General features: G+C 50.5%; 1 protein-coding gene across 1 annotated transcript in view; it reads left to right on the forward strand.

Annotated features, from left to right (window-relative positions):
- Nucleotides 1-8,375: 8,375 nt before the first annotated feature.
- The window catches only part of LOC125955915 (pregnancy-specific beta-1-glycoprotein 11-like), a 31,571-nt gene continuing 27,662 nt past the window's right edge, over nucleotides 8,376-12,284 (forward strand). Inside the window, exon 1 of the mRNA XM_049687251.1 lies at nucleotides 8,376-9,460. Coding sequence (XP_049543208.1) covers nucleotides 9,391-9,460 — 70 coding nt within the window. The 5' untranslated portion in view covers nucleotides 8,376-9,390. The remainder of the gene's footprint in view (nucleotides 9,461-12,284) is intronic.

The following is a 12,284-nucleotide window of genomic DNA, read 5'->3' on the forward strand; positions in this document are numbered from 1 at the left end:
GACACTGCAAAGGGTCCAAATGTAAAAGAAGCGTGTAATATTCAGAACCAGCGTTGAAGCGGGGACAGTAGTCCCGGTCTGATTACTAGTTGTATGTTGTCGCCTTATTTTCCGCACAATAAACACTATTATACACAGTTATTGCATCCAGCAACAGCGCCCTGATTTATGCAGGACCAAAAATGTGGCTGAGGACTCTGCTCTGTGATGGAAGGAAGTGCAATCGAAGAATACACCTTGTTGCGACAAAGCGGATAGCAACAATGCGCAGGAAGGAAGGTAGTAGAGCATTGAGATTTTGGGGCGATTGGATAGAAGCCAATATATACCAAGGCCTGGAGGCCTGGGCCTAATGGACGCCGCCCAATTTTGTCACAAAATTTTGCTGCCCAACAGCTTCGCTGACCAGCAAGCACCGTGGCTAATAATGGTCGATGTTGTCGTTCTGTGGAGTAGAAAACATGTGGAGTGCGCACACTGATACTAAGACTTAGGCTTGCATAGGCTCTATCTCTGTACACTGGTTATTAGTACAAGACAGAGCTTTTTGCAAGCAAAGAGCTTGACGAGCGATGGAGGAGAAGCGATCGAACGCGAGAAGCTACTCCGATAAAAGTCGTTTGAAACAAACGCACAAAAAAAAACAACTGTCGAACAACGTTGATGAGACCAAGCAAGCAGGTAGCCGCCTTCACACATACATAGCCTCTCCACCCCCACCCCCCCGGGTGTGCCGCCCCGCCTAAGGCTATTTGAAAATCATGACGCGACATCGACGCGAAGAGGTGTCCCTGATAGATGTCCCAGGCCCCGGGGGCCAACAGGTGTTGGCTCCGCTTGCACCGGGTTTGCTTTGCCATCACTACTGTTGACTACGTGCTGCATATGTGCATACGCGCAGCCAGTTGAGTGCCGTCCGGCTGCCCCAACGACATGACCTAATCACTAATCACGATGACGACGACGACGTCACCGAAGAGAGGAACATTTGCCCTGTTCCTGCGTAAGACCATTCGATGTACAAGGTGTGTGTGTGTGTGTGTGTGTGTGTGTGTGTGTCTATGCGCTGCGTGCTCCAGGTGCTAGTTGCTAGTTTATGGACAGGCAGGCACACACCACTTTGTAATGAAGAGAATAAATCGAATCGAATCGAATAAATGTGTCAAAAAAAAACACCCCACAACAAGGAAGAAAACAAGAAAAGTACTTGTTTTTGCTGAGACTAAATGAGTCAGTACACGCTTACTTCCATTCCTGCCTAATTCTAACCTTACTGAAAACGATCTACTAATCTAACGTCCTCCCACTTGTTGAAATGATTCATTTAGAAGGTGTTTTCGCTAGCTTCGCACCTGGTTAAAGTAATTCTTGTTTGTTGCTTCTATAACCTCTCTTGTAGTTTTGGTTACTTTGGTCTCTTCATGTAAGGCTCTTGCTTGCTGTACTAAAGGTGGAAGATGGAGTATCATTTTCGTGACTTTTTTCGCGGTTTGTTTTTTAAGTTGCTTTATGTCAGTAGGTGACGCAGTTACTCCAGGCTGGGGTGAGGCGCGTACATGCTGATTGGTCTTCAGCATGTTTTGTAGAGGAGTAGAGTTTGTTGTTTGCTACATTGTGCTTAGCTCTTCCGTTTATAAATGGGTATAATATCTTAAGCAGCTGTGTGTCCCTCTTTATGTTAGTGTGTTATAGATGTGTGTCTTCTTGAACGTGACATGGTTTCTAAAAATAAATGATAAAAGAGTTTATAATTTTTTTTAATACATGAGGGGTAGTTTAGTAATTTTAAAAGTTTGTAAATCAACGACGACCGCTGTGCTGCTGCTGTAGCTAGTCGTCCGTACAGCTACAGCAGCGAGTAGCAGCCACCGGCACGGGCAGAGACCGGGTGTGGCCTGGTGGCAGTGACCACAGCAGCGGCAAAGAACCCCCAAAGGGGGGGGATGGGCCCCAAAAATCGGTCAACCCATTCGGGGACCCACCATATCTCGAGAGCACATCTCCCCCTCTCACCTTCCTCGTCGCCACCACCGTCGCCGCCGACCGGATGGCAGGTATGCGGCCGAGACGCAAAACATAAAAATATGCTATCCTTTTTTGTTGTTTTTTTTTACCGTTACCGTTACCACTGCTGCTGCTGCTGCTGCTGCTGCAAACCCATATTAATGGGGTTTCTGGTGGCAAACACGCTTGCACGCTTCTCTGTCACACACACACACGTACGCACAAACACCCAGCCAGCTCTCTCTCCCTCCATCTCGCGCCCCTATTGTCCGCTGAATGCGGGTTGCGGAACCGGCATTTAATAAAATGCCGCGGCCGCGGTTGATGGTGGTGGTTGGTTGCCACCAAAAATGGTCGAACACCAAAAATGTGGCCCCGCGGAATGAAGTCGAACCGACGGACCCGCTACCGAACAACCAGAAGAAAAAGCAAGAACCAAAAAACAAAAAAAGAAAAACAAGAAGCACAGCACGCGAAGAGTGAAGAAAAAAAAAAGTGCGGATCAAACCCCGCCTGCCTGCCGCGTCCGGTGACGGTGTCCGGTGTTGTTTTCGGTGTTCCCAGGACCCCCCAGGAGCTGGTGTTGTTGGTCACACCCCTGGACCCTGGACCGGGCGACCGGAGCGACCATTCGGACCATCGAGGACCGCCGCACCGCAGAACGCCGACACTTCCGCAGTGGCGGCAGCCGACAGCCAAGCACCAACCAACACCACCACCATCATCACCATCATCATCAGCATCGCACAACGCGCTATCCGGAATGAACGACAAACGGCCGGGGAAAAAAGGGATGAGAACGATTCGCGAGAATTGGGGGGGGGGGGGGGAAACCATTTTTGCGGTGTGTGTGTGTGTGTGTCTTTTTGTAACGAAAAAGCGAAAGTGTGTGTATGTGTGTGTTTGTGTGCGTGAGAGAGAGAGAGAGAGAGAGAGAGAGAGAGAGAGAGAGAGAGAGAGAGAGAGAGCGAGTTTGGTGACACCCGTGACAGCGTAATGCTTGGGAGGTCTTGACGACACTCCCCCTGTCCGCCATCAGCTTTATTAGGGAACATTAATCATTGGACGTGATGCACTCTCTCTTTCTCTCTCTCTCTTTTTCTCTCTCTCTCTCTCTTTCTCTCTCTATCTCTCTTTTATTCTAGCGCCCGGTCCCAGGTCCCAAAGAAACGGAGGAAAAATCGACGAAAAACAATGTGAAAACAAAGCCGATCAGTGCGTGCGTGTGAACGGGGGTGTAAGAGGGGTCACAGTTCGAGGTAATCGATGTGTCGCGGTGCACACACACACACGCACAGGCACGCCCCCCTCCCCCATCACATGATGATGCCGCCGATGACCGATGTGGTATTAGTTCACCCGACACCTGAACCTTCACAATCGTAGTATCATCGCACGGAGTAGTATCTCCACGACCGACCAAACGGTTCACAGCAGTTCATCATTGAGCACACACACACACATACACAGCTAGCTGTGGTGGTGGTAAAAGAGAAGAAGAAGCTGGTGGTAAAAGAGAAGGAGTGGAGAGAGCAGGAGACACGACACGAGGCCACGTGGCACGTGACTTGGAACGAAAGTTTCTGGAAGCGTTGGAGGCGAGGCGAGGCGTTAGGCAAACGCGCGGCAGTGATTCGCGAACCTTACACGTTGTCGTGGGCGCGTTTGGCCGCCACGTGACCCGTCTCGCAACGCAACGCGGAACGAAGCCAACGTTTCACCCCCCCAAGGGGGATGAAGAAAGTCAGTGGGGGTTGTTTTCCCGGAATGGAGGGAGATGGCGAGCGTGAAGCCAAAGAGTCGAATAACCCCCGGCGGGGGGAGGGGGAGCAAAGAAAGAGAAAGAGGAATGGAAGAAGACACATTCCCTTTGCGCATCCCCCCCTAACCATCCCCTCGCACCATCCCCCCCAAAAAACAGTGGTCCGCAGTGACCAGCAAGTACAGCAGTACCAACAGTAGGGAAAGGAACAGATTTTTATTGTTGTCCCCACTACCCCCACTACCCCCCTTCCGCCTTCCATCTTCCACTTCAACCCCTTCATTATTATCGCTTATCTGTAATATGTGCATGAAGATCACATTTGCCGCGGCAAAATGGCAACATCATCAGACAAAGAGAGACAGAGAGAGACAGGAGGGGGGTGGGGAGAGAGGCCCCCCCCCTTTGGCACATTGTTGTAAATTTGGTGTGTGTGTGTGCGCGCGCGCTCGTACGCCAACTTTCGGCGCAGTTTAATAGGGTTTTATGTTTACTCCACACCCCCATCCCCACCCTCCCTTCCTGCTCTCAACCTCCCAGTCCCACCATTTGACCACACCACGAACCACGGGCTGGACTGGCTACTGCTCGCTCGAATTGGTGGTGGTGACAGGACACGTTTCATACCAGAGCCTGCCTCGTTTCCCGGAGCTTTTATCGCGTCCACTACCACCACCACCACCACAGACGGACCCTGTACCCCATCAGCCTTCGAGTAGTAGTCCTGGCTGGCTGGCTGGCTAATGGGAGTGAGCGCGCGCGCGCTCTCATATGTGTGTGTGTGTATGAGTACCGTGTCTGCGACTCAACAACCATATTGTAGAGAGAGGAGGGGAGAGGGTAATGTCACGTTAAGAATTCATGATCCCTTTGGGGGTTGGAATTCCCCCCCCCTCCCCCTCCCTCAATCACCCGGGGTCCACCAAGATTTGGCATTGGTTAGTGGCAGCAGTCGGCGGCGGCAGTATTAAGCTGAATTTACAAACCCCCCACCCGCCCCGGGGTTCAAACTCGGCCTCCCCTAACCTAGCTATACCCCCCCCCCCCCCCACTATCCTCTCTCATTATCCCTTTAGAGTTTGCAACGCGATCAGTCGCCCGCACAAACCTCGAATGCGGGGAAGAAGCATTCGGATTGCATCAAACATGGACACAGCACAGGCTATGGTGTGCTCATGTGTGTGTGTGTGCGCCTTGGAACCTTTTATCGTTTCAGCGTTGGCGTCGGCTTGCTTGGTGTGGACTTCGAGGTCGTCGCCACAGCAGCAGCAGCAGCAGCAGCATCGTCGTGTGCTTTGGTTGTGTGCGCCACAGCGCCAGAACCAGATACTACTGCTGCTGCTGCTGCTTCCTTTTCCCTGCCCCTTACAGTTAAGTCTCACCCCTCACCACCGCTGCGCAACGTCACTGTCAATCACACAACCCGAATCCTCGACCGGTCAATTCCGATCATTGGATCCGACGGCGCGCGAGCGCGCGACGAAGGCCACCAGCTTTCCGGGGGCTGATATGCATTTTCGGGCAGATGTCGCGACCAACCAACCAACAGGCAGGGGAGGTTGTAGAAGATGAACTAGGGACGAAATCTGCCTCGAGCGCGCTGCCAAGCATCCAACAACCTCGGCATCATCATCCTTCCTGCCACTGTTGCCCCCCGGTATACGGAGATCCGGCGGCTTCCTTTCGGCGGACGCCCCTCCCACCATCCGTCCTCTTTACTCGGGACCACCACAGAACGGATAATAAAATTAAAGCTTCTAGCAGGGGCTAGGGGCGTACGAAACGACGAAGCAGCTCGCGCGTACATGCCCAGCAAGCGAGCGAAACCAGGGGAAGGGAAATTGTAAAATGGCTTCTCCGTTCGTCGTCGCCGATCACAAGATGGATGGGTTGCGGCGATGGATGGATTTTCGGCGAAGCTCATTTAGCCAGTTGTCAGCGGATTGCCCCGTAGAATGCATAATCGGAATCGGCCGGAGGAGCGCGCCACGCCGGCGACGCGCGACAAAGTGTGACATCAAACAAAAAAAAAACAGAAGGCAGACCAGATGGCAGAAAAAACGAAACCGCCGCCAAACCGCCGCCTCTTGGCAACACGAAGTATCTCAAAAATTGAAATAGGATAAAGAGAATATAAGATCAATGCAATATAACCCAATAAGAGCAAATATAATAAATATAGTATATACCCAATACAGAATATGACAAAAATATGATATAAAGACAATATAATATCTCAAAAATAAAATAGGATAAAGAGAATGTAAGATAAATGCAATATAACCCAATAATAGCAAATATAATAAATATAGTATATAGCCAATACAAAATATGACAAAAATATGATATAAAGACAAAATAATATAAATGCAATGTAAAACAATAAATGTAATATAATAAAATAAAAAGTAAAAACATACCCTTTTGATGTTTTAATACTATCATTTATATAAAAATATATCTACATATCTTTCGGCAACAGCAGCAACCCTAAAAATGCAAAAGAAAGAATAGCATCGATTAGAAAATGTATAGAAATGGCATTGACTAGTGAATGTTGTTCCAACTTTACCTTTGTTGATCGTCGCATAAGCAGGGTGGTTGATCGTGTATATAATGGTTGATCGTGTAGAAACAACGGCTCACACTTTAAAAGACACACGCCTAATACTTTTTCAAGATACACCAGCACTTCTCACACTTTTGAAATGCATTGAAAATATAATACACACACTTGAAAAAAACGGCTCACGCTTTAAAAACAATGGCTCACACTTGAAAAATAAAACAGCACCTCACACTTTTGTAAAACAGAAAGAAGGTGGTTGATCGTGGAGGACTGGTTGATCGTGTATAATACACACACTTAAAAAAACGGCTCACACTTAAAAAAAACAGCACCTCACACTTTTGAAAAACAGAAAAAGGATGGTTGATCGTGAATGCCAATGGTTGATAGTGTATAATGGCTCACACTTAAAAAAAACGGCTCACACTTTAAAAATAAAACAGCACCTCACACTTTTCTAAAACAGAAAGAAGGTGGTTGATCGTAGATGACAATGGTTGATCGTGTATAATACACACATTAATAAAAACGGCTCACACTTAAAAAAAAATGGCTCACGCTTTAAAAAAAAACAGCACCTCACACTTTTGTATAACAGAAAGAAGGTGGTTGATCGTGGATGACAATGGTTGATCGTGTATAATACACACACTTAAAAAAACAGCACCTCACACTTTTGAAAAACAGAAAGAAGGTGGTTGATCGTGAATGCCAATGGTTGATCGTGTATAATGGCTCACACTTAAAAAAAAAAATGGCTCACACTTAAAAAACGGCTCACACTTAAAAAAAACGTCTCACACTTAAAAAAATGGCTCAAACTTAAAAAAAACGGCTCACACTTTAAAAATAAAACAGCACCTCACACTTTTGTAAAACAGAAAGAAGGTGGTTGATCGTGGATGCCAATGGTTGATCGTGTATAATACACACACTTAAAAAAACGGCTCACACTTAAAAAAACAGCACCTCACACTTTTGAAAAACAGAAAAAGGATGGTTGATCGTGAATGCCAATGGTTGATCGTGTATAATGGCTCACACTTAAAAAAAATGGCTCACACTAAAAAAAACGGCTCACACTTTAAAAATAAAACAGCACCTCACACTTTTGTAAAACAGAAAGAAGGTGGTTGATCGTAGATGACAATGGTTGATCGTGTATAATACACACACTTTATAAAAAAAAAACACTGCTCACATTAGAAAAAAACCGGCTCGCCTCACTCTGCTGGAAAAAGAAGAGAAGAAGAAGAAGGGGGGGTTTCAGTGAAAACGGGCCGCTATAGTTAACCGCGACACGTGCTAGAAAAGGAGGACTTGAAATTGGTGTTCTGTCATGGTATCCTTTCCGGTTCGCCATCTCGCTCGCTCTCGCTCGCTCGCTTGGCCCGCTGGCCTCGCCTTGGCGTGGCATCATCATTATCATCATCGTGAAATCGTGACCCACACCACCACCAACTCGGGCCACTCGGAAAAAAGGGAGCGTCGGTCCGAGCCATCATCAACACGATGAGGTTTCGTGTCACCTTCGTAGCAGCCTCCTTCGGAGCCCTGCCGACGAGTTTGGACCGAGGCCACGCGGAACGAGTAGACCGAACGCCTGCTCGACTGGCCCGACGACGGTGCGACCACCGCCCGGACTTTTCCCGACGATTTTCCGACGAGATGCCGTGTGATGTGCTGCTGCTGCTGCTGCTCCCGGAAGTGGCGCTGGCTGCTGGATGCTGTAGTACCGATCGTCGGAGCCTGCTCGACGCGTGTGCGTGGTGTGGTGTGCCGGTCGGACATTCGAACCCAAAAAATTCCGTGTGTCCGTCGCTCGCTCGCTCGACGTCGCTGTGTCGTTGACGTTCACGCTGTAAACGCGGCGGCGGGGATTTTTACTCGTTGATCGGAAACGTTGAACGGCCCCGCGTGGTCTTACGCAATTGATCCGGGGGTGTATCCGCGTGGGGGAGGGGGGTTGCATTCGATCCAGATCGATCTGCCAATTCGATCTTGCCATTACACCTTACAGCTGCCGGATTCGAACGAGTCGAGTCGAGAATTCATGACGATTCATTTCAGTTCAGGTAACAGTGCAGTGTGCGCCCGGCAACAGTGGTACAGTACAGTGTCCATGTGGTGTGGTGTGGGGATCGGCTATCGGGGGTAGCGGCCACGTGCCGCACCGAATGTGGTGTGGTGTGCGTTCGGTAGCCAGTAATTGCTAATTGATTGAGCAGCTGAAGCTTCATTTCGCAGAAACCAAGCGTCGAGCGTCGTCGAGAACGATTCGAAGCGAAGCCAGCCACCACCGTTTGCCACCACGCCCTAGCTGCTGCTGCTGCTGCTGCTGCACACAACAAAGAACCACCGGAGCAGCAGCTGAAAGGCACATCCACGCCAACGACATCCGGTGCCTGTGAAAGTGGCCGTTGGCCGTTGGCCGGACCAGAGCACAGCGAGTGTGAGCATTTCTTTGTCTTCGGTCGGCCGGCCGCTTGGGTAAAGCAGCCGCTTAGGTAGAGCAGAAGTTTTGCTATCTGCGGATCGAAATTTCGTCAACCAGCGCTGCAAGCTGGACACCATTTTGTAGCTGATGAATCCTATCGCACCGCGTGGTCGCAGCTTTCGGTTCTTTGTTCCGTCGACACGTGGTGTGACCGGAGAAAAAACGCGTCTGATGTAACACGGCAAAGAGAAAGTTACTGCAAAGTGTATATACACACACACAGACACACATACATACATACATACATACACACATACATACGTTACCTATTATTACAACGGCTTCCTGGACCGGCCACTTCGATCAACCGAACGCGAACGGAGCAACGAAAAAGACGCCCCGCCGACGCCATCATCCTTCCCGTGTCGTATGTGCGTACGTGTGCAGTGTTAGTGTGCTGCTAAGCGTGGGTGTACCGTGTGCAAGTTTTTCGAGTTTTCAAAGAAAATCGTGTCCCGCGATCCACAATCCACGATCACCACAATACACGGAAACGCGCGCGACAACTACGACGACGAAAAAGGAAGAAAACTCACAGCACACGTGGCGGCGCACAAAATGGTGATGGTCACTACGGTGCAGCTGCTCCGCTGGCTTCCCGTCTGTACGGTGCTGGTCACGATACAAGGTAGGTAAGACACGGCACTGCAAAAGAACGATCCACTCGATCAGACACGCGGCGAGCAACTACCTGGTTTTTTCCACGCCGGCTCTCGATCACCTTCGATCGATAACGCTCGGTCTCTTTGTCCTTCGAATTTTCGATCGATCGGCTCTTTGTTTCGGCCGGAGCTCGATCTCATCCGGCCACCAATACTACTGGATGCCGCTCAACTTTTTCTCTCGATATGGCGGCGGCTATCACCTGTTCTGGTGTGTGACGTGTGTGTGCTGTGTTCTACACTTTTCTGCGAGCGCTGCAAAACGCTTGACTAAGTGGCTCGTTTTTTCGATGAGCAATAATTAAACACGTGGCCCACTCGCGGCGATTTGGCGATTGATTGCGATAGAAAATGGCTGAACGACCGCTTGGCCGCTTTCACGCATCGCGCCAGCTGCCCTAATCAATTCCCCTAATCGAGTATGTTCGAGTACAACCTCACTGGTCCCGCTAGTGCTAATCTGTGCTTGATGCAACGTGTTTCCTAACGGTGCGTGCTCCCGGAGGCCGCGAGCCCCCCTCGAAAAGATGTCAAAAACACATCAAAAAAATGCATTGAAAGATGTGGAGACATCAAAACTGCGTGAGCGCATATGTTTCCCACCCTGCTGGGGAGGGGGGATGGGGGGATTTCCACTCCTTCATCACTTCCTACCGGAACCAAAAAACCAAAAAAAAAGCTCGCTGCCAACGACAGAAGCGTCGTCGTCATCATCCGTGACACACACACACACACGCGCATCACGGGGGTTCGATTTCGGGTAATATTTTATTCAATAGATCAAATTGAATAATTTTTTTGTTATGCTTCACACGCCAGTGCCCCCCCAGCGCCCCGTGACATGCTCATGAAAAGCACCCCCTGGCGGCGGCTGGCGGCAACGGCGCCGTCCTCATCCATCCGGCAGTAAGGCATATCGGCAGCTTCAGCCGCCAGTCACGAGCAAAAGGATATAAGATTGATCAGTCGTGACACCGAGCGCGCGCGCGTGTGTGTGTGTGTGTGTGTGTGTGGTAGGGGCAACACATGTCGGTGTCCTTTCATTCGCACCGAACACGAGTTTCGAATTGAACCTGCGAGGCCGCCACGCACGGTACGCTGTGGCCATAGATACACACACACGCACGCACACACACACACCTACAGAGGCCTATAGAGCCATTGGGCCGGCATGTGTCGTTTCGAGAGCATCCTTTTCTTTTTTTTGTTCCTGTGGCTGTCGGTTGGCTTGTGCGAAAGGAATGCGAGCGAACGAGCGCGGCTGGCTCGAGAGGAGGAGTGAAAACGGTTTTCCCTGTCCGCCGAGCCCCCCCCTTATACATCCTCATTGACACGATAGAGAGAGAGCGAGCGCGCGCGCCTCAGAGTCAGAATCCGGGCGCGCGCGTCGCTCTGTCGTGTGCCCTTCTTGGTTATGCAAATGGGAACGAGCGCACGACGTGTGTGAGCTGGCACACACACACACACACACACACACACACACATAGACCTCTCCCCCCATTATCCCCGGGAACCGCCCGGAACGCGGTTCGCCATCGCGATGACACACACAATAATCATGAAATATGGAACACGAGACGCAGGGAGAGAGAGAAAGAGAACAGAGCGCGTGGCCTGTACTCCAAAACGCTAGACACGTTCCCTGGCTGGCTGGCTGGCTGGCTGGCTGGCCGGCCCTGGGGTGCTCAGCATCAAAACGGCACATCAAAAAGCCGCAAAATGGTCTCAAAACGTTCGAACGTGGCAGGAAGAAGGTGGGTGGATTGGATTGGAAGGGCTGTGCACAGGAACCGTGCATGCAGAGCGCGCGCATCATACGCTCGTGCGTTTGTTCGATCATCAACCACCACCACCACCAGCAGCAACAACCCTGACACTATGATGCGGTATCAATCGCGTGTGTAGTAGAAGGCACCGAATGCCTCAGGTGTGCCGGGTGTGCGGGTGATGATCATGAGCCGCGGGACGTGCCCGATATACCTGCGCGCACGATATGGATACATCCGAAACCCGTCCCCCACCCCCGGGCCACCTCATAACATACGCGCCCGCAGTAGTGAGGAGCGAGCAGCGCGCTCGTCGTAGAGATTCCTGCGTCGAGAAAAAGTTTCGTCATCTTTTTGGTTTCGGTTTTGTTTGTTGCCTTTGGAGCTCTGCCACCCCCAGCCCCGACCTGTGGCTGCACGCTGCTCGAATGATGACGATGACGACGACGACGAGGACGATAGCGAGGACAAGCGCACCCACGGAACAGATGACGGACAGCATGTGGCGCGTGAAAATTCGATCTGTAGCCGCCCCTTGCCCCGGAACACGGTAAGCCTTCCGATCGCTTTATCATCTGGCTCTACCGCTGGTGACTGCTGTTAAAGGTCTCTAGTATTCTCCTGTTTTTTTTAAATCTTTTTCTTCTTGTTGTTTTAGTTTTTGTTTGTGAGAAGCGAGAAGCGAGCCGGACCCGGTGAAGAAGGCTCATCGAAGAAGGATAATTTGATGCGAATCCACCATAATCCCCCGCTTCTCCTTGCTCCTTGCTGCTCGATCGGCTGCCGTGTGCCGGGGGGGATGGAGGACGAAACACAAGCTGCTTAATGCCTACGAGAGAGCGAGACGCCAAACAAAAAAAACAATATCACGAAAATATCACGACGTGAGGTGCACACTAGTGCTGCACCACTCATCGCAATTGCATTGCTGCCCTCCTCTGCGCATCGAGAAATAGGGGGAATGATCACGGCAGAATGATGATGATGATGGGCCTGATGGGCACAGAAGCTTTCCCAGAAGCGA

This window comes from Anopheles darlingi, chromosome X (assembly GCF_943734745.1).
Source record: "Anopheles darlingi chromosome X, idAnoDarlMG_H_01, whole genome shotgun sequence".
Taxonomy (NCBI): domain Eukaryota; kingdom Metazoa; phylum Arthropoda; class Insecta; order Diptera; family Culicidae; genus Anopheles; species Anopheles darlingi.